The 22,315-nt window shown below is 39.7% G+C and overlaps 1 protein-coding gene across 2 annotated transcripts in view; it reads left to right on the top strand.

Annotated features, from left to right (window-relative positions):
* Positions 1 to 22,315, top strand: part of Prkg1 (protein kinase cGMP-dependent 1) — a 1,099,611-nt gene that overhangs the window by 792,981 nt on the left and 284,315 nt on the right. For both annotated transcript variants that reach the window (XM_050158354.1, XM_050158348.1), the window contains exon 5: positions 20,638 to 20,701. In XM_050158354.1, the coding sequence (XP_050014311.1) occupies positions 20,638 to 20,701 (64 nt within the window). The remainder of the gene's footprint in view (positions 1 to 20,637; positions 20,702 to 22,315) is intronic.

Here is a 22,315-nt window from a genome sequence, read left to right as displayed (position 1 = left end):
CAATAGGACACCTACGAGATGTTTCCTTTTTGCAAGGGTTTTCCCAGCCTTCATCTTTTCCACCATAAAGAGATAGCTCTTTTATATAACAACCGCAAAAGTATTTATTATATTTGGATTTTTAAAATATATTTTGTGTGATGATATGCATTTAAATTGTGATTTCATTTTACAAAACACTTTGGCCCTTCTAATTCTTATGGTGTAGAAATTTATTAAGCCACTGTCCGTATGTGAACTGAGCTGCAGAAAGATTAAGTAATATGGCTTAGTAACTTTATATCCAATAATTAAGATAAACTTATTGGCATTTTGTCAGCAGGGCCTGTGGGGAGATGATAAACCCGTGTGACTGGTAGCAGGGCTACTAGAATTGCTTGGTTTTTACCTTGTGTGAACCCTCTTTTGAATAATTGTCTGCTACATTGAAATTGCCAGGCCTGTATTTTTTCTACTCTACGGCTCCGTTCCCGGTTTCCTATAGAGAATAAAGCATCTAAAGCAAGCATTATGGAATAATAGAGGAGGAGAGGCTAGTGGACTAGTATAAAATTCCACCATCAGTCTGGTTGAGTCAGAGTCTCTTTCTGTAGTCTAGGCTGACCTTGAACTCACAAGGTAGCCCTGGCTGCCATCAATCTTGTACCCTCTCAGGCTCCTAAGTTCTGGGATCATGGACTTGACTCGCCATGTCCAGCTGCTTGTATGGCTTTGACATGTGTTAATCTTTTCAAATCATCTTCCTCTGAAAATAGCGTCATCCAACACCTGAGTTTAAAACCATGAATGACCTGGGCAGTGGGGGCACACACCTTTAATCCCAGCACTTAAGAGGCAGAGGCAGGTGGATCTCTGAGTTCGATGCCTGCCTGGTCCAGAAGAGCAAGTTCCAGGACAAGCACCAAAACTATACAGAGAAACCTTGTCTCAAAAAACCAAATACATAAATAAGTACATAGATAAACAAACAAACAAATAAAACCACTAATGATGGAACTGGGAAGATGGCTCAGCCCAGAGAGTTCCTGGAACGTGAGCATGAGTGTCTGAGCTTAGGTCTTTAACACTCTCATTAATAGTTGGCCCTGGCAGTGCGTGGCTGTAACCACATCCTGGGAGGAACTAACAAGAGGCTTACTGTACTTCAGTGACCAGCAGGTCTAGCTAGTCAGTGAGCTTCAGATTTAGCAAGATATCCTCTTTCAAGGAAATAGAGGGTGATCAAAGAACACACCATACACTGACCCCTGGTTTCCATATTGTACCTGCACACATATGTATGCACACATGCACATGAACATATGCATGCATATAAACCACATGAGCACTGCCTTGCTGGAAGCTAGAGAAATGGCTTAGTGGTTAAGCAGTGAATCCAGGTTCAATTTCTAGCACCCATGTGGCAGCTCATAACCACCGGTAACTCCAGTTTCCAAGAGCTTGATACCCTCTTTGGGCCTTCATGAGCTCCTGCATGCACACACATGTTGCATAAAAGCTCATACAGGCAAACACACATACAAATTAATTAATTAATTAAATTTAATTAAAATAACAGCAGTGTATTATTTGCTTGTCCTATTGTTATGGAAAAATACCTGACAAAAGCAACATAATGAAGAAAGGTTTATGTTGGCTTACAGTTGCTGGGGAAACAGTCCGTCATGGCAGTGACCCTACGGCAGGCAGAAACAGAAACCAACTGATCATTATGCCCATAGTCAGGATGCTGAGTGATGAACGGCTCTGTTAAGTGTGACTTCTCCTTTTAGTATGGTCTGTATCCCAGTCCACGGAATGGCATTGCTGATGTTTAGAATGGCCCTCCCTACCTCAGTTAGCCAGATATAAATAATCCTCCATAGACATACCAGGATACATGTTTCCATGGTGATTCTGTCATTCCTACATTAACTTGTCAAAATAAAGTAGCACACACATCAAACACACACACATACACATTGTAAAATTTCACACTAATTCCTATAGCAGAAGAAAAGAATGTCAATTGAAGAGTACTAACTTCTGAGGCTTGTTACAGTTTCCTCTGGTGGCTCAACTGTGGCCTAACTATTGTTTTATAATTCATGGAAAAAAGAATTGAACCGATGTTAGAAATTGGACTAGGTGTTTTTAGTGAACCTTTAGATTAGAAGATGTACATTATAAATTATAACATATATAATTACAGGCATAGTGGAAAATTAAAGATTCTTCATAAATAATTGTCAAACAACAAGGTTAACATAGAGACTGGTATGGTTAAAAAGCACAAAGATAAATAGGAGATATTTAGAGAAAAGGGGAACATATACTGTCATTAGCTTCTGGAAATGTATTCTACACAATGAACATATTTTGAAGCTCCTGTGCCCCATGGTATCTTTGAGAAATTGGAAGGAAAAGGTCAGTGTGAAGGAGGGGAGAGGCATGCCACACATGGTCCTTAGTTAGTTTATTTATGTATTGAAGCATACTAAGTCATTGGAAGCCTTATGAGCTATGGCAGGAGCTCTGTTTTTCTCATGACCATGTGTGTTGGTGGGGCTCAGATGCATGCTTCTTGCATTCACCTCTGGACTCAGGTAGTGTCCGTGATCTCACCTGGGTGAGTGGAATAGCTAGGACCCGACCGGTTCCCACATGTTCTCCATGACTCTGTCTCCATGCTCTCTCAAGTCAGCACTCCATCCTGAACTTCTTAAAGGTCAGGTGGGTCCTATTAGGTAGAAAGAGATGGTGCCAGACTAGTTCTTTAACCGTTTGTGAGTAGAACTGAGCCAGAGGACCAGCTCAGGTGGATGATGAAATAGAATCCATGTCTTCTGCAACCATTGTATCCTACCTACCGACAGAGTGTCCATGTAGATGACTCTAAGGATCTTAGACTTGGGATTTGTTTCATAATATATCAGAAATGTCCTGCTTACTATAATCCTGTCTACAACATGGTAAATTAAACAGTATCATCGCCATAGTGTTGTTAAATGTCATAGAGCTGTTAAGGTCAGGTATCTGCTGAAGTCTGTTTTACTGACTGTCCGTCACCACTTCTTCATTCTTTTAAGATGATGCCTGTGAGAATAGCCAGAATGTTAGAATAACAATAGTTCAAGTCATTTTGTATAAGTTTTAGGCAAAAACTTTCCATGTTTGTACCTGGGAGGTACAATGAGATTTAGGATTTAATGTGTCATGTCTTCTATATAGCATCATTCTTTGATGGTTGATATTATGTATCAATTTGATTACATTAAAAAATAACCTCATAGATGGCAAAAATGTTTACTTCTTTCTCCTTATCTTTTCATATGTGTGTGTGTGTTCCGTTTCTCTCAGAAGCATATCAAATTAATATAAATAGTATTTTCTGTGGAAATCAAACAGTTTTTATATTACAGGCTCCTGGATTTTATCATATTGTGGTAATCATGACTTCCCCATGAATCAAGAAATACAATATTACAGAATGAAATTACCAGGATGATCTGTGTTATCAAGCTGTGTTAGTTGAGCATTAATGATTTTGTACATCAAAGTTGTTTTAGAGTTTGAAAAAACATAGACATTGAGTCTGGCAAGATGCCTTAGTGGATAAAGGCACTTCCTGCAAAGCCTGCAAAGGAATGTGAGTTCTGTCCTGAGAATTCCTTTGATGGAGGTCCTCTCACCTCCACATGTGCATGCTTGCACATCCTGAGCCCATGAACACACACACACACATATGCACAATTTTTAAAATGTAACTTTAAAAGTAAAATATATGAGGTGCAGATCCTTTTTTTCTGGAAGAATATTGTGAGATATTTTCTCAGTCATGGGGAACATGTACCAAAATGGAATCCAGTAAGAAAGTAAATGTAGTCTGAAAAGAACCTAGTGTGTTCATATAAGATTTATGTATGATTACGACTGAATCCATCTCCCTTCCTATTAGCTGATTTGACCTTCCAGGAGGTAGAATGCTTCAGGACAACCACAGGAAATAATAGGGGTACAGAATTGTGCTTTTCAACTATTGAGAAAGTTCATAAATGAAAAGTCATTTTAAAACAGAAAGATGTTTCCCAAAATATGAAATTTCCTGAAATCCAAGTGTTCTTCTCTTTCTCAATCTAGGAGTCAGATTTTACTTATGAACCTTATTCAAGTAAACAGTAAGAAAGAAGGTGTTATGAGGAAAGGAGACTGGTGGCAACAATGGTTTCCTTTGGATGAGTCATAGATGAATTACGACAAAGGTTAAGTTTTAGAGGCGATGTAGATATTTGATTGTGGAGACTGTTTCTGTGTGCTGACCTCCTCCACAAAAGTGCAGGAGCAAATTTAGTTTTCTGCTTCTCATAATTCCCTGGGCATACTGAAACCACCAGTCAGTGCTCAACATGTGTAGCCTCGCTCAGGTACTCTGGGGATATACAAGATGGCGCCATAGACTCCTGGGTCTCTCTTAACTCACTTTGGCCACCAGTAGGCTTAAGAAAGCTTCCTTACAGCTCTGTGATAGGCTTTCAGAGACAAGATTTTAGAAGCCATGGCCTTGACAAGCCCTATGTTGGCACATGATCTTGGCCTCCTCTGTTTAGCTAAAGCTAGCCACCAACTTAGGCCTGATTCGAGAGAAAAGGGACTAGCCTTCACCTGTTGTTGTGAGCTGTGGTAAACCATTTGAAATCATTTCTAATTCAGCCAAGAAATACCAATCCATTTGTTCATTTAAATTAAGATGTGATTACCACATTCCAACATAATCACCAGAACTGGAAGGAGTAAGTAAACTCTTCTCCTCGTTCAACTCTGTTACTGATGAATTTTGCAATCTTAGTCATATTTGTTTGATCTTCACGACTTATTTTTCCCATTGGAGCTGGAAATTATGCTAGCTAGCTGATTTCTAGGTTCTGTCTCTTATGTGGAACCTGTATTGAATCACCACACGCACGCACACACACACACACACACACACACGCCCATACCTTGAAAATAGGAAAAGAGCTATTGAACTGTTTGGGGGAGGATGGGGAAAAGCAGCAGGAGAAAGGGGAAGGAGAGTTGGTAATATGATGACAAGGGATCAAGGCACAATTATAAGCATATATTAAATTGTCACAAAGAAATCCATCGTTTCATCTGTTTTTAAATAAATATATCAGATATGGAACATAAAAATTGTACTTGATTCTCATGAAATTGTATCTTTTAGCCTTCACGATCATGATGTTACTATAGTAAATTACTTAGAATGAAGTAACACTGTTGAAGAACAAAGAATGAGGCCATACAATGGCTCCCAAGTTAGCTGCTATTTTACAACTATCGAGAAAAGGGAAGCCAAGGGAATTACCACTTGCTGATTCAGTTACTTACTGGCAGAATGTGTTTTGTCAGTAAAAGATTAAATTATCTTATAGTATTTATCTTCTAAAACCAGACAAAGTTGCCATCCTTGATGATTGTGTTTTCTTAAGTCAGGGTCTCACAATGTAACCCAGAATGTCTTTGAACTCTTGACCTTCCCACCTCATGTTCTGAGTGCAGGGTTTTCGGGCATGCATTATCACCCTCAGCACATTGTTTTGTATGTCTGTGATATATGTAGGCATGCACACATGTGTGTGTGTGGGGCACATGTTCATCCCTCACATGCTGTGTTCAGAGGAGAACGTTAGGTTTCTTCCCCAATGGCTCTCCATTTTGTTCCCTTGGAAGAGCATCTCTTGCTGAACCTGGATCTCTGTTTCTTGTTTTCCAGTGAGGCTGGTGACCAGCTAGACGCAGCAATCCTCCGTGTTTCTACCCTACTACGTCAAGTGCTGGGGTCTACAGACCCATGTAGTCACACCCTAGTTTTCATGTGGGTTATGGGGTCCAAACTCAGGGCACTGAGCTTACTTGGCAAGCATTTTGCCCACTCAGCCATCTGCGTAGCAGAATGTGTATTTAAACAAATCCTCTGGGAACTTAAGTTATGAAAATCTACAAAATACAGTTTTCTTTATCTTTTTGTTTTGTTTTGTTGGACATGGTCTCACTATGTAGCCCTGGCTGTACTGGAACTCTCTGTGTAGACCAGGTTGACCTCAGAATCACAGAGCTCCACCTGCTCCTGCCTCCTGGGTAGTGGAATTAAAGGTGTGCACTACTAACCCTGGCTAGATCACAGTTTTCTATTCCTTGTTCTAACTCCAGTCCAGGCATTATGGTGTCATAATTATAGTTGGACACCTCTTCACTTTGTTGGTTTCATTTGAGTTTTCCTTGTCAAATTCTGTATCCATTTATATCAGATCACTCACAGTCCCTATATTTAATATGCATTCTATACTTCCATTGCCCATTCTACAGGATTCGTGGTCTCATTTAAAGCTGGGCTTTTTGTTATTTTTCTTCTTCCTTACCTTAGATGTTTTATGTCCTTTATGTCTCCTCTCAAACTGAAGCTGGTCATGTAGACTCCCCACAAAGTGCACGGCTGCTTCCTTCTCAAGACTCAATTACTCTTAACATTCCTGATTACTTATCTCTTTCCATGTCATTTGCAAACTAGAGAAAATAAAATACACACTTTTTCTGTTTCAATTCTCAAAATATAGTACTGGATGATAAAATCGGGACCTTTGCACATATAATAAATTGTCTGAGTGGAATTTCTCTGTGTGTATTTATAACCAAAGTCATTCATGGAAGAAGTAATAACCAAAAATTCATTCATTAAAACTATCTTTGTAGGCATTGTAATCTGTTGGGATCTCAATCACAAGCTACAGTCTTCACACATCAACCCTAGCACTTACTCTAAACCACTTTAGAATCCACAAATAGAACTGTTCTGTCATGTGGTGATGGCACACATTTTTAATCTCAGCACTCAGTAGTCAGGGGCAGGCAGATCTCTGTGAGTTCAAAGCCAGCCTGGTTTACAAAGTGAGTCCTAGGACGACTAGGGCTGAATCTTTTCTTGATTAACCAAAATAAATGAATGGATGAATAAGTAAGTAAATAGAATACTATTGTCCAATTTAAGCCTTTGTTTTTCTTAAAGATTAAAAAAAAAGACAGTTATTAAGACCTAATAAATTTCTAGTCTTCTTCATGGAATGTGGCTTATCTTAGGTCAACTTACTAATGTGAAAGCAATTAAGTTACTATAGATCCCAGCAAAGGGTCAAGTTAAGCAAGTGTTGTGCTCTTTATGAGAAAGTCAGCACCAGATACTCACCATTGGGGTTTACACTGTTTATTCACCTACAAATGGCCTATTTCACTACATCTTATATTAATTTGGAATATCAGTTGTCCCAAGATCTAAATTAAATAAAGTCTATAGTTAGCAACGTGCTTGGATGATAGTAAGTGCTGAACAGATGTTAATGGTGGCTATTATTATTAAAGTCATTATGAAATATGTGATATACATGTACTCAATAGGTAGAATTACTTTTATGGCCCTTGTAATTACTATTTTACTAAACCACTCACTTCTAATTATATTCAGTAAAAGTTAATAGGACTTAGACCCTTTGCTTACCTTTAATCTGCCAAAAAGAATAATTTCCCTTTGCTAGGATTCTCCCATTTTCTCATTGACAACAGTAAACATGCACATTTATTTCTTTTTGTAAAAAGTAGGACAATCACTGGGAATTCATATATCATGTAACCTTCGGGTAATGCATGGCGTAAAAACAGCACACACAAAGTCATTCCCAACATGAATGACGTTATTCATTGATAGTAAGTAGTCACTGTGTGTGTTCTGAGCAGGGTTTTATGTTAAGAGATTTACAGTTACATCATTTAATACCATTTAATCTAATATTTCTATGAACTAAACATAACTTTTAATTAAACATCTTAAAAGGCAGGGAGTTAATGATTTAATTGACTCCTTTAAACATAAATGCAAAACTATTTTTAAAAAGGTTCTTTAAATTAACTGTTCAGTATTTTGAATGTGGATCCTCTTTCCTGCATGCTTATGTTTTTGAAAAATTTAATTCATAAAAGAAAATTCACTGGTAAAGAATTAATTTGAATTTAATCATATGAAATAAAGCAAAGGACTTTTTTCATTCTAGAAAAAGAGAATTATTAGCAAATATATCAAAAATTCTTTCTCAGAGCCAGAGGTAGAGTTGCATACAGGTGGCTCCAATCCAAAAGTACAGTAAACATTTGCTCCTTAGCATGAGAAATACTAGACAAGTGTGCAGTCACTAGAGGTGAGCCTTAGACTCAGTGTCCAGAGATTAGCAGAAGAGTAAACGTGCTTTAGGTCTTGGGGAGATGATGTAGTTACAGCATAAGAAATGTAGACTCCAGACAGCTTCCTCCCAGAAACTGTTTCCATGCCAAGAGAATTGAGGCATTTCAGAATCCTGGCATTTCACAGGCTGTAATAAGAAACAACAACAACAACAACAACAAAAATCCTTCAGTATATACACAGGCCTGTGCAGTAAAAATGCAGACTATACCAAACACCCATCAGTGATGTAGAGCAAAGTTCAGGCTGGAGTGGGAAGGGGTAGGAGCCATCTCTCATGTTTTTAAAGATTAGATAGAAACCTATTACAGAACCTTCTAAGCTGATGACCACCAATGTACTTTTTAGACATTTTAAAAGTCATGTGCTCTTTTCCTGTAGTAGCAATCAGATATAATTTGTTGAAATGTCGTAAAAGTCCCTGCAATTTTACCTTTGATGTGGGCATAGAAATTGTAATTTTCATAGCAAAGACCTGGGACAATGTGGCTTTTCTGGATAAGCCACGGGATTGGATGCTATTAAGCACTTCTTAGTTGGTTTATTAAAGTGTGGGCTAAGCGCTTGACCTCCTGGGATCTATTTGATGGCCACATTGGCGTTTCTTGAGCTTTGCTTGGGCAAGTGCACCATCAGAGGGTTTTTAAATGGTGGTTCTAACAGCCTGACATAAGAAGATTCTGTCAAATCAGGTTTGGTGTTGCAAATAATTCTAGCACTCAGGAGGCCAAAGAAGACTGATGTGAGCTCAGGATCAGGCAGGCAACAGAGTGAGTGGCAAGTAGTCAAGGCCACATAGCAAGACTCCTTCTCAAAAATAGTTAAGTAAGTAAGTAAGTAAGTAAGTAAGTAAGTAAGTAAATAAATAAATAAATAGTAATTCAGTCCATCAGTAGCAATACATTCGGTTCTGAATTTTTATTGACTTAAATTGCCTCAATAAAATATGCCCGTGACTCCAGATCAGCACCAGGGTCACTGTCTCATAGAACAGAAGGCCAGGATACGAGGTATGCATTTTGAAACTGAGGAGATGCTCCTGGCTGTACGCTGATTGGTACAGCTCCCTGAGAGGATGAGGTGTTACAAGCATAGCCTGCAAGACATAATCTCATTGCTCTTGGAAAAGCCACCCATATAGGTGCTTTTGCACATCATGTAAGCTGTACAACTCTTTGGTGTGATCTTGGGTCAGACCATTATTCCTTTATCGCATTTAGCTTCCTTGCATATTGCTTTAATTTGCATGTTTTAAGTACCTGTGATATGACACACACTCTATATTAAGTGTAGTGTTATACAAGCTAAATTATATGTCCCTGTAATTGAGTGCTTACCCTATGGCATCCCTTTTACTAAGTGCTTTGTGTTTATTAATAATGAGAACAACTCCATAAGCCAGGATTTGTTGTTTTAATTTTTCTTTTTTTGATTTTTATTGAGCTCTACATTTTTCTCTGCTCCCCTCCCTGCCTCTCCCCTTCAACCCTCTCCCAAGGTCCCCATGTTCCCAATTTACTCAGAAGATCTTGTCTTCTTCTACTTCCCATATAGATTAGATCCATGTATGTCTCTCTTAGAGTCCTCATTGTTGTCTAGGTTCTCTAGGATTGCGGTTTGTAGGCTGGTTTTCTTTGCTTTGTATTTAAAAACTTATGAGTGAGTACATATGGTGTGGGAGGTCCTTCTGTCTAAGTGTTGCTTTTATTGGTTAATAAATAAAGAACTGCTTTGAGCCTATTGCAGGGAAGAACAGAACTAGGTGAGGAAAGCTAGGCTGTATGCTAGGAGAAAGAAGAGCGGAGTCAGAGAGAAGCCATGGAGCCAGCACCTAGACAGATGTGCTGAAACTTTGCTGGCAGTCCATGACCTCTTGGTGATGCACAGATTAATGGAGATGGGTTGAATTAACATGTAAGAGTTAGCCAATAAGAAGTTAGAGCTAATGAGCCAAGCATTGATTTAAATAATATACTTTCTGTGTGATTATTTTGGGGCTAAGCAGCCTGGAACCAACAAGCTGCTCTCTCCTTACAACATACGTATGATAATTGTCTTTCAGGGTCTGGGTTACCTCACTCAAAATGATGTTTTCTAGCTCCATCCATTTGCCTGCAAATTTCAAGATGTCATTATACTTTTTTGCTGTGTAGTACTCCATTGTGTGAATGTACAGCATTTTCCTTATCCATTCCTCGGTCGAGATGCATTTAGGTTCTTTCCCTGTTCTGGCTATGACAAACAATGTTGCTGTGAACATAGGTGAGCACATGTCCTTGTGGCACAATTGAGAATCCTTTGGATATATACCCAAAAGTGGTATTGCTAGGTCTTGAGGAAGGTTATTTCCTAATTTCTGAGAAATGACCATACTGATATCCAAAGAGACTGTACCAGCTTGTACTCCCCCCAGCAAGGCAGGAGTGTTCCCTTTACCCCACAACCTCCCCAGTATAAGTTGTCATTAGTGTTTTTGATCTTGGCCATTCTTACAGGTGTAAGATTGAATCTCAGAGTTGCTTTGATTTGCATTTCTCTGATGACCAAGGATGTTGAGCCTTTCCTTAAGTGTCTTTAAGGTATTTTAGATTCCTCTATTGAGAGTTCTCTGTTTAGGTCTCTACTTCATTTTTTATTGGATTATTTGTTCTTTTTATGATTAATTTCTTGAGTTCTTTGGAGATCAGACCTCTGTTTGATGTGGGGTTGGTGAAGATCTTTTCTCATTCTGTAGGCTCTTGCTTTGTCTTGTTGACCATGTCCTTTGCTTTATAGAAGCTTTTCAGTTTCAAGAGGTCCCATTTATTAATTGTTTCTCTCAGTGTCTGTGCTACTGGGGTTATATTTAGGAAGTGGTCTCCTGTGCCAATGAGTTCAAGTGTGCTTCCCACTTTCTCTTCTATGATGTTCAGTGTGGCTGGCTTTATGTTGAGGTCTTTGATCCATTTGGACCTGAGTTTTGTGCATGATGATAGATATGGATCTATTTTAATTTGTCTACATGTTGATATCCAGTTATGCCAGCACCATTTGTTAAATCTGCTTTCATTTTTCATTAGATATTTTTTGCTTCTTTGTCAAAAATCAGGTATTCGAAGTTGTGTGGATTAATGTCCAGGACTTACATTCAGTTCCATTGGTCCTCCTGTCTGTTTTTATGCTGTTTTCATTACTATAGCTCTGTAGTGGAGTTTGAAGTCAGGGATTGTGATGCCTCTAGACATTCTTTTATTGTACAAGATTGTTTTGGCTATCCTGGGTTTTTTGCTTTTCCATATGAAGCTGAGTACCATTCTTTCGAGGTCTGTGGAGAATTTTGTTGGAATTTTAATGGGTATTGCATTGAATCTGTATATTGCTTTTGGTAAGATTTCAATTTTTTACTATGATAATTCTACCTACTCAAGAGCATGGGAGATCTTTCCACTTTCTGATGTCTTCTTCAATTTCTTTCTTCAAAGATTTAAAGTTATTGTCATGCAAGTCTTCCATTTGTTTGGTTTGAGTTACTCCAAGATACTTTATGCTATTGTGGCTTTTGTGAAGGATGATGTTTCTCTGACTTTTTTCTCAGCCCATTTATCATCTGTGTACAGGAGGGCTACTGATTTTTTGAGTTAATCTTGTGTCTTGCTACATTACTGGAATATACACATAATTTAAAATGTAAAAAATTGTTATGAGTTGTAGAAGTTCCTTGGTAGAATTTTTGGGTTCGCTTATGTAAACTATCATATCATCAGCAAATAGTGAGAGTTTGACCTCTTTTTCAATTTGTATCCTCTTGGTCTCCTTTTGGTGTCTTTGGATTATAAGCTCAAGGCCATTCTGTGTTGCATATAGAAGCTATCTCAACAAACCACAACAGCAACAGCAATCAGACGTCAGGTGCAGGGGCTGAGGAAATGGCTCAGTTTGTAAGGGGCATTAGTCCATAAGCATTGGCACTCAGAGTACCCACTTAAAAAAACAGACACTGCTGTCCACTTTTGTAATCCTCATGCTGGGAAGGCAGAGACTGGAGGATCCCTAGGAATTCCAGGTCATCTAGTCTAACTGAATTACAGACCCTGACCCAAAAATAAGGAGAAAGATACGCAACTTTGACTTCTGGTCTACACACAAGCACACACACACACACATGTGCAAGCATACACATACATGCACATGCATACACGCACACAGACACAGGAACATGCAAGGATGTGTACTATTAATCACTAAAGTGATAGCATCCTGTGTCAGATAGCCCTTAGATAATTTCCTTGTTTGTATATGAAGAAATAAGAGTTAAAAAGGCAAAAAGTCATTATGAAAATTGTTTTAGCTTTGAAGAGGATCATGAAGAATTTGAAGGAATGCTTGGACCATTCCTTCGGAAATACTTCTAGATATATAATTGCTGTTCAATATTGTGTAATTAGTATTCTATATCTGTCTCTTCATGGATGTCATGTAATTATTTCTACTGAGCCTCTTCATTATTAACTTCCATGCAGTTGGTTGTCACAAATAAAACCCAAAGACTAATTAGGTTTATTGGATGCCTATTATCATAGCTTTTCCAGACTCTCCAAAAAATCCAGTGTCATAAAGTCAGCAGTAGACTGGCATATAATAGGAGACTAAGGAGACACAGTAGCCAAAAGCAGTGTCTTGACATTAACAGGGTCTTCTCTGAAAAACAATTAAAAAACTCATTTTAATTTTTAATTATGTGTATATACATGCATCTCTGTGGGGGTATATGTAAGAATGAGTGCAGTGCCCATAGAGGTCAGACGGGGGCATTGGAGCCCCTGGAGCTGGAGTTAAAGGTGGTTGTAAACCACTTGATGTGTGTGTTGGGAACCAAATTCTTGTCCCCTTTGGGACCGGAGTGTTTTCTTAACCTTTGAGCCATTTCTTTTGCCCCTGGAAAAAGAAACTAATGAACAGAGTCTGGAGAGATTCTCAGGGGTTAAAAGCGCTGTTTGTTCTTCCAGAGGGTTCAAATTCAATTCTCAGCACCCATGTGGCATGTAATAACTATTTGTAACTCTAGTTGCAGGGGGTCTGATGCCTCTTCTAGATTTCAGAGGTACTGTATATACTTGGTGCACAGCATGTATACATGCAAAATGTCCCTATACATAAGATAAAACTAAATCCCCAAATCCACAAATTTAAAAAGATATTCTTAGACAATATATAATATATTTGTGATATTATTGAGTTAATTTTATTCTGTACAGTAATGACATCAAGACTATTTAGGAAACCTCCCATACCCTTTTTATTTTCTGGTGATTTGTGTGTGACAGTGTCTTGCTATAAAACTTAGACTAAAATGTTCTGTGTAGCTCAGGTTGGCTTCAAACTCAGGATCCTCCTCCGGCCTTCACTTTGATGAGATCTCTGCTGAGGTATTAGTGAAGCGATTTTTGAAATCTGAAAGATGACCTCAAGTATTCATCCAGCTATATCTACCTTTAGCTGATTATGCCCACATGTAGGGAAATAGAAAGAGATAGCATAAGAATGGTGTATGGTAACAAGTGAGTCTAGTATTGATAATACTGGCAGTTCTTAAACTATTCTTCTTTACCATTTGCTTGATGTTTTTCGTAATAAAAAGTTGGAAGATAACTAAAGTCAATCAAATGGCATCAAAATGGGTAATTGTTTTTATATCTAAAGAAATGATGAGCTAGGATGTTTTGTTGCTAATTTTGGCCTTTGGGGACAGGGTCTCACTGGAGGCCTGGATGGTCTGGTACTTGCTAGCTCAAACTTATGGTGGTCCTATTGCCTTAGCCTCTGGATGTTAAGTGACTGCATGTGTCACCACACGTAGATGGCAAAGCATTGTTCTGAGAAGCATTTTCTGGGACCCTCCCTGTAAACGACATGTTTCAGTGAGCTATTGATGAGGACCACATTAATCTAAGTGGGCGCTTTCATTTTTCTACTTCTGATGTTGTATGACGTGACCTTAGACAACCTCTCAAGGTTGGTCACTCTTATCTGGAGAATGGATAACTATAATGGGCTGGTGATAAGGTTGTTATAAAAATGAAATTTATGTTATCTATAAAACTCTTACCCCAGTGCCTGGCAAATAAAAAGCATTCAAATTTCATCTTCTATCGTCTGTCATTACAGATTCCAAGCCTCTGCTTCATTCAATGAGAAAAACAAATAGAAAAGCTGCACACTCAGTCACCTCTATTATGTTACATTGAAATGCAGTCTCTTACTTCAAGCCTCGTGCAAGTCCTTAAGAACCATTTGAACACATCTGTAAGAATTACTTGCAATTAACATGCAAATTATTATAATACATTATTTTAACCATAAAATATGCTTCTCTCGTGTTTAACATTCTGTCTGGAAGCTTGTTCTAACAAGGCTTTGCCTTCAGTGTTTCACACACACCAGAAAGCCCTATCTTGAATTACCATTTACCAAAATTATTGGAATCTCAACTGACATCTTTTGATGTATTTGAGAAAATTCAACTCATCTATTTTTTGGATAGAATTTTAAGCTGACTATCCTCAGTTGTATTGTTCTTGGAGTTCACACTACTGGCAGACAGAATTCTTAGAAAGCAGATTAGTTACACGATAGAAATTATCTGGTGCTTAAAGAACAATAGATCTCTGAATTTTAAAGACCAGAGTGTTTTCAGAGTAACTAATGAGCAGAAAAATCACTCTTTTTTTCTGATGAATGATTTTCCATTTTGAGTCCAGAAATGAATCAGATGTTACTGGTCATTTCTTATATTTTTTTTCATGCTTGAATATGGTGTGTTGTGTGTGTGTGTGCACATGCATGTGTGTGCATACATGTATGTGTGCGTGTGTGCATGTGTGTGTACATGTGCGCATGCACATATCTGTTCTTGGAGGACAGAAAAAAGGCTTCGGGTGTCCTATTTTGTCACTTACCACCTCATTCCTTTGAGGCAGAGTCTCTCTGAGCCCAGAGTTCAGCCTCACTTAAATTGTCAGCCGACAAAGTCTACGCAATTATTCTCTCTCAACCCTGCAGTGGTGCTGGGAAACAGATATAGGTGCTGGAATCTGAACTCCAGACCCCAAGCATGCACAGCAAGTGTTTATACCTGCTGAACCATCTGTCTACCCCCCACACAAAGTTGTTCCTCCCTTAATGCTTCTTCTTATAAAGGATTCTTCATTTGTAGTAATAAAGGGTGCTCAATTCTTTTGTGCTGGAAATAGAACCAGGGCCTTGTGTGCGTTAGAAAAGTGCTCTATCAATGAGCTAAACCTACAGTCCCAGCCCAGTGTTTTGAAGCATTTAAAATTATAAAACATAATAAGTTAAAAATATACTCCTAACTCCAAACATTTTTGCTTTCGTTTAATGTCCTGCACAGTTAAGAAAATACTATATTTTTCTCTTGGATAATAGCTCTCATGAAAACATACCATGCCTTCCATAGAACGTATATTTACACAGAAGTTGTTCACATAGAAGTAACAGAAGCTTTTAAGACAGCATCCAATCATAAAACTCAGTTGTGGCGTGTATCTTCCACAAATACTCAATGGTGAAACACTAATTCATCTCCCATCTCAGGAGCTGAAATAGAGTTCATCAAAAGAAAAAGGAAGGGGTGGTGATGCTTAACCTGCAGAACTCAGGAACCAGCTGTCTCTATCTGAGCTCTGGTTCTCAACCTTCCTAATGCTGCGACCCTTTAATACAGTTCCTCATGTTGTGGTGAGCCCCAACAATAAAATTACTTCCTTGCTACGTGTAATTATGCTACCACTAGGAATCATAACGTAAGTATCTGATATGCAGCCCTCAAAAGATCCACTGGTTGAGAACCACTGCTCTATTGTCTTCTGTCCCTTCCAGCTGTTCAAACTGATTGCCTTCTGGAAATGAAAACCTCCCTCGCTCAGGCCAGGGCAGTAAGTCTGGTGGAGCAGGTGGTCCTGGGTGAATTGCTGTGCCTCTGCATAGACCCTGGAAATCCATCAGTATGCTGTGCCCTAAGTAATGGGAATCAGAGTGACTCGTTACCAGCAGGGTGTTCATGCTTCTTTCACAGCTGTGGGCGAAGGCTTCTGTCACTGCATTCCTGAGACTGTGCTGTAAATCAGGTATCAGACACACGATGCACACACCCCGGTTTGTAGTCTCAATTCAAACTCTGAAACCTGAGTAAACGAGATTGTAGTCTTAAACCCCAGATGGCATTTTCATTAGACTTTGGGAAAATAAATGCTAATGAGTTTTAGCTGATGATTTATTAGTTCACAAATAAATGAAGTTTTGGGTGGATGTGGTGGTGCATGTCAGTACGGCTAGCATTTGGGAGGCTGAGCCAGGTGGGTTGTCATGAGTTTAAGGCCAGCCTGGAATACAGCATGAGACCCTGCCTCAGAAAACTAAGCAAATATACGTAAAAAATTAAGTTTTCTCAATTTGTACTTTTGACATCATTCAGGAGTTCCGCTTGCTGTTTCACGGGAAGAAGTGAGAACTGGGTGAGATGAGGGACCTGACATTTGCCTCATAGCCAGGAGAGTCTTAGTTTGAGCCTGTCTAAACTGAATGCATCTTCTCAGAGAAACATCATTATAATCCAGGGAGTTTCTAAAATAAAAGGTTTCTTGAAGCCCACAGATGCTAGCCAGGAAAACAATGGCCCGAGTTGTGTTTTCTGCAGTGACCTGGTGCGGAGCAAAATAGCAGTTCAAAATGCCATCCGGCAGGGGCAAAGGTTGGAGAAATTTTGTTCATTTTGTAGAAGAAATTTGCATTGACTGTGCTGAGGGGCAGGGTAGCTCGGAGCTTGGATGGGAAAGGTTGAAAGGGTAGTTTAAGCAGGGACGAGCAATAGTGCAGCTTAGACTGGTTTGCTTCGATTAATAGCCTAGTTTATGTAGAAACGTGAGACAGATGATCCTAGTGTTTGGACTGAGGAGATTTAAAACTTTAACCGTTATTCCAACATAAAGTGGTCTTATTCTTTGGTTGCACAGTTGTCCCCACTCCTTGCGTTCCCTCTCTCCTTTTCCTGTCCTCTAGCTGCTTGTCATAAAGTGTCAATGAAGGAAACACCTTTGACCTTGAAGGAACAAAAGAGATGGCTTATTCTGGGGGCAACTAGGAGTGACCATAGCCCCAGAACACAGATTTGGGTTTCCCCAAATATCACGTTCTAATGAGCTGGCAACTTTGTTACTTTTGGTCATGGGTACATCAAGTAGGTGGATTATAGCAAAGCAGGAGAACCTGCTCTAGGCTTCAGATGCTCTCTGAGAGCATTTTTAGCCCTTCAGTGGGTGGAAACTAGGGTTCTATATTATCTAACTAATAGTCACACGATGTTGGATCATATAGAGAGCATGATTTCTAAGAGTACGAAAGATGCCCTAAGATAATTTGGCTCTGAACGTGTAACACGTCAACTTCTCCATGTCACTGAAGATTAATCAATCACTTGATCAAACTTCGTAGTTATAGCTTCTTTCCAGGAATTCTTGTTCATGCCAGTGTTCTTTTACCACTGTTGTAGGAAGTCGTCACAGTCAGCACCTCCATAGCTTCACTCAGGAAGTGCTGCTGAGCTTCCGAATTCTCAATCACACTCATACCACACATTTCTTGTGTTTAATGTGTTTTTATTCTAGCAGTAAACACATGTTATCAAGAACGGATATTATCTAATTACAGGTATAGTAAAAACTCAAAGGGGCTGAGTGTCTCTCAGAAGCAAGAATGCCTGTCTATTATGTCCTAGGCTAGACCCACCAAGACTTTGCCCTAAAGAATACCAAAAAGAACCTCGATCGGAGAATTTGACTTGGTCGGGGAAGGACTGAGAACAATAGTTGTTGAATGAATACTTTCAGGTCCCAATGATTCATCAATTAAAATATTGTAAAGGGTGGTGGGAACTGGGACAGAGAATGGTGTACGTGGGAGAACCTGGGAAGAGGAAGTGGAGCTGAGTGGAATCTGGTGAGTGGAGACTAAAGAGGGAGAGTAGCTGCCTCTCTATCAAGGCTCAGGCCCTCAAAGTCACAGAAGTCAAGAGAAGTGTGGATTCACTGAAAGTGTCGGAACACTAAACTCTTATTTGCAACACACTGTGGCTAGTTTTGTGTCAACTTGACACAAGCTTGAAACATTAGAGAAGAGGGAGCCTTGATTGAGAAAATACTTCCAGGAAGAAGATCTATTTGTAGATTACAAACCTGTAGGGTACTTTCTTAATTAGTTAGTTATTCATGGGGAGGGTCAACCCATTGTGAGTGGTGGACGCCTGGGCTGGAGGTCCTAGAGTCTGTAAGAAAGCAGGCAAGGAAGCCAGTAAGCAGCATCCCTCCATGGTCTCTACATCAGTTCCTGCACTGACTTCCTTCAGTGATGGACTAAGACATGAAGCCTAAGTCAGAAAAACCCTTTCCTCCCCAGCTTGCTTCTAGTCATCGTGTTTACCAAAGCCATAGAAAACCTGACTAGGACAGAAATTGGTGCCAGATAGTGGGGTGCCGTTGTGACAGACTTGACCATGCTGCTTTTGAGAGCAATGTGGAAGGACTTTAGCATGTGAGCTAGGAAAGCCATTGAGTAATGAGAGCTTCGTGGGCTGTTGTGTAAGAGCTTGGGAGATGCGAATGTTGTGAGCAGTGCAATGGGGGCCTGTCTTGTGAAGTTTCAGGGGGGAAGCAAAGACTTTATTAGGCCATTTGTGACAAGAATCTGTGGTGTCTGGTCAGCATGAGCTGATGTATCAGCTGGGGTTAATAAGAGATCAGAACCTCTACAGCAAAACCTTTACTTTCCTGGACAATAGATGCTGGTCATCTGGGGCTGACAATCAGCTCTGATTAAGAAGAGACCAGCATTATTGAGGTGAAGTCTTTTGGGATGTGTTTCTTCAGGGTCATTACATGGAAGCTGTATTCCAGAGGTACCCAAGGTTGTACCTCGTGCTGGCACCTAAACTTGATAGTGTGAGCACCATCCAGCTGATCCTGGTTTTGAAGACATGAAGGGGTCATGGAGAGAAGCTGAGGCTTGGTGATATGGTTCAGGGGTAGAGTTCCTGAAGAGAACTGAGGAGAAGCTATTGGTGAAAGTGTAGCCCAGTTGCAACAAGAGATTCCAGCTTTTTAGAGGTGACAGTACCATGGGATGACCACCCAGAATGGTAGTAACTGTGGAGTGGAAAAAACGGAGCCCAGAAGACAAGCTCTCTGTGCTGAAGGGAAGTGAGCAAACCCTTTGGAAGAGCCCGGAGGTCATGCGTAGATCCCAGACATTTAACAGTTATCATTCAGTTTTGTTTTGATTTGATTGTGACTATACCTTGGTTCTTCCTTCTTAAAATAAGAAAATATTTCAATTATTTTTTATTTTATAGAAGCCTGTGGTTGAAAGACTTTCAACTGTAAAAGAGACTTTGGAATTTTAAAAAAGAGACTGAATTTTTAAAGTATAAATTTATAAGACTGTGGCACATTTTTAAATTTGTGAAAATTTGTGAAATGTTTTGTATTGTGATATTTATATTAATTTGTGATCTTGGAGGTGAAGGTTGTGGTTTAACAGCGATGTGTTGATAAGACGTTAGTTATCCTGGATTATCCTGGATAGAACTTTTTTTTTTTAATCAACTTGACACAAGTTAGCGTCATCAGAGGGAAGGGTGCCTCAGTTGGGAAGATGCCCCAGAAATGTGGCTGTAGGCAAGCTCATAAGACATTTCTTAATTAGTGATTGATGCAGGAGGGCCCAGACCATTGTGGATGGTACTATCCCTGGGCAAGTAGCTCTTGGCTCTCTAAGAAAGTACTCTAAGTAAGCCAAGATGAGCAAGCCAGTAAGCAGCACCCCTTCATGACCTCTGCATCAGCTCCTTTCTCCAGGTTCCTGCCCTATTTGATTTCCTGCCCTGGCTTCCTTCAGTGATGGACTCCATGTGGAAGTGTAAATCAAACAAACTCTTTCTTTCCTAACTTGCCTTTGTCCTTGATATTCTTCACAACAATAGAAACCCTGCTTAGGCCACATAACCTCTCCTTGCTGGACATCAAACACACCGATGATTCCTTAAATTATACCTTACCTTTTCTGTGGATTAAATTACACCTTACGCTTTCTGTGGATGGGGTGAATTGGGGGGAGGTGGGGGGCCAGGAGGAGGGAAAGGAGAAAAAACTGTGGTTGGTATGTAAACTGAATAAAAACTATAAAAAAAGAAAATTGAGAAAAATATGTGATCGTTATTTATAGATTCTTAATCAAGAAACGAGCATTCATCTTTCATGCAGACATATTTGTTATTGCAAGCTGCCATGCAGGTGTTCAGCATCACGCTCTGTTTTGTTTTCCAGCGTTCCAACATTCCAGAGCCTTCCTGATGAAATCCTCAGCAAGTTGGCCGATGTCCTCGAGGAGGTAATTGTTTTGGTCCTTTGAACTTCTTGAGATGGAACCCAGACTGTGAGTCAGACTAGGCTGCTTTCTCTCACAGCCCTGGGATGATGTGTGAAAATAACTGAAGGACCTTGCTAGTTTGTCCCGAGCTCTGGGATGAACTATAGATTTGACTTCAAATTAAAAGCAGCTTAATACACCCAATAGTAATACACAGTTAGACACAGGTGTGTCCGTTACTGGGGAGAAAACATCCCATTGTAGTAAATATAATGTTATTTCGACGTCTATGAATGATACCCTGGCACTTTTCTTCTTTCTTCAATTAATTGTGATCGTTGCCACCCTGAGATTAACAAGTTTACCAAAAAGAATTAGTAGTGGGTCTATATATTCGAAGCATGTGTATTTATTTTGCATATATAATTCATACCTGAATGTGGAATGCCGCAGTCCTTTCCTTGAACCCACGGTATTCAGGAAGATGAGAAACAGTAGACACGAGGCTTGTCATGTCCCACAGGGACCCTGCTGAGAGAGGAAAGGAACTTCTTCCCCTCACACAGAAACTTGGCATTGAATTGAAAGCATCCTGCTCCCTCCCTGACTGCAGGAGATCTGAGGAGATAGTCTTCCTGAACAGCGGGGTTCTCTCTAGAGAAAGAACTAGAAACACCCAGGTGCTTCTGGGTCTTTATTGACTGTGGAGAAAATAATTTCAGAAGGAACACTGTACAATAGCAAATATTTGAAACCCCAATGTTCAGGAGGCAGAGGCAGGAAGAGCCTTGGCTCTTCAAAGTCAGCCTTGGCTACATAGCGAGATCCAGGCTAGACTCGGATACATAAAACTTGTCTCTAAAAACCATAAAAAATAAAAGAAAGAGAAAGAGAAGAGGAAAGATGTGGGTGTACTCTTTCCCTCTTGGCCTGTTGGCCGTCAGTCCAAGAGGGGGGAAGGGTATAAGGGGTGACAGAAAGCTTTGTACGTTGCCCAAGAGCACAGATGGAGGGAGGGCCCGGGAGTCAGACTTTGGTGAATCGGATCAATTTTATTCCAGACTATAAGGAATATATAGGATTGGAGAGCCTGAGAACAAATGCTAATTTACATTAAGTGGCACACTCCAATCACAAGGCTTGGTACGTGGCAGTAAGGTCCTATAACAGAACTCCTAGCACAAGGCTTCTTAGCAGGAGGAGTCTGTGCCAAGGGTCAAGCTAAAGATGAATCAGGCAGCTGGTTTAGAGATGGCCTTTAGATAATGTCAGTCCTCAAGGCCCACGGTGACTCTCTAGATAAGGGTAGGTGGAGAGCAGGAAGCCTTGTTGGGGAAGGAGGGGTATATTACCATATTGTCAAACTTAGAGAAAGCTTCCAGGCTATGGCAGACTGCAACCTCTAACCAGTCAGCAATGTATTCCAACAAAGAGGAAAGGAGAGAAAAGGAGAATAGCATATGTCCAAGGCAAAGCAAGGGGCATGTTTGGCCTTTGGGAATCTTTAGATTGTATTTTTTCAAAGGATATAATCTACATCTAAGGATAAGAGATTATGTAACAATGTTTAGATGTGCTTATGTTTTTTATCTGGATGATTTCTTTCATGGAAAAGTTCTATGGTAGCTTATGAGT

This window comes from Alexandromys fortis, unplaced genomic scaffold (genome assembly GCF_014885135.2).
Source record: "Alexandromys fortis isolate MF-2015 unplaced genomic scaffold, M_Fortis_MF-2015_v1.1 scaffold_10, whole genome shotgun sequence".
NCBI classification, from domain to species: domain Eukaryota; kingdom Metazoa; phylum Chordata; class Mammalia; order Rodentia; family Cricetidae; genus Alexandromys; species Alexandromys fortis.
Note: the sequence above shows the minus strand (reverse complement) of the source record. Positions and strands in the feature narration are given on the sequence as shown.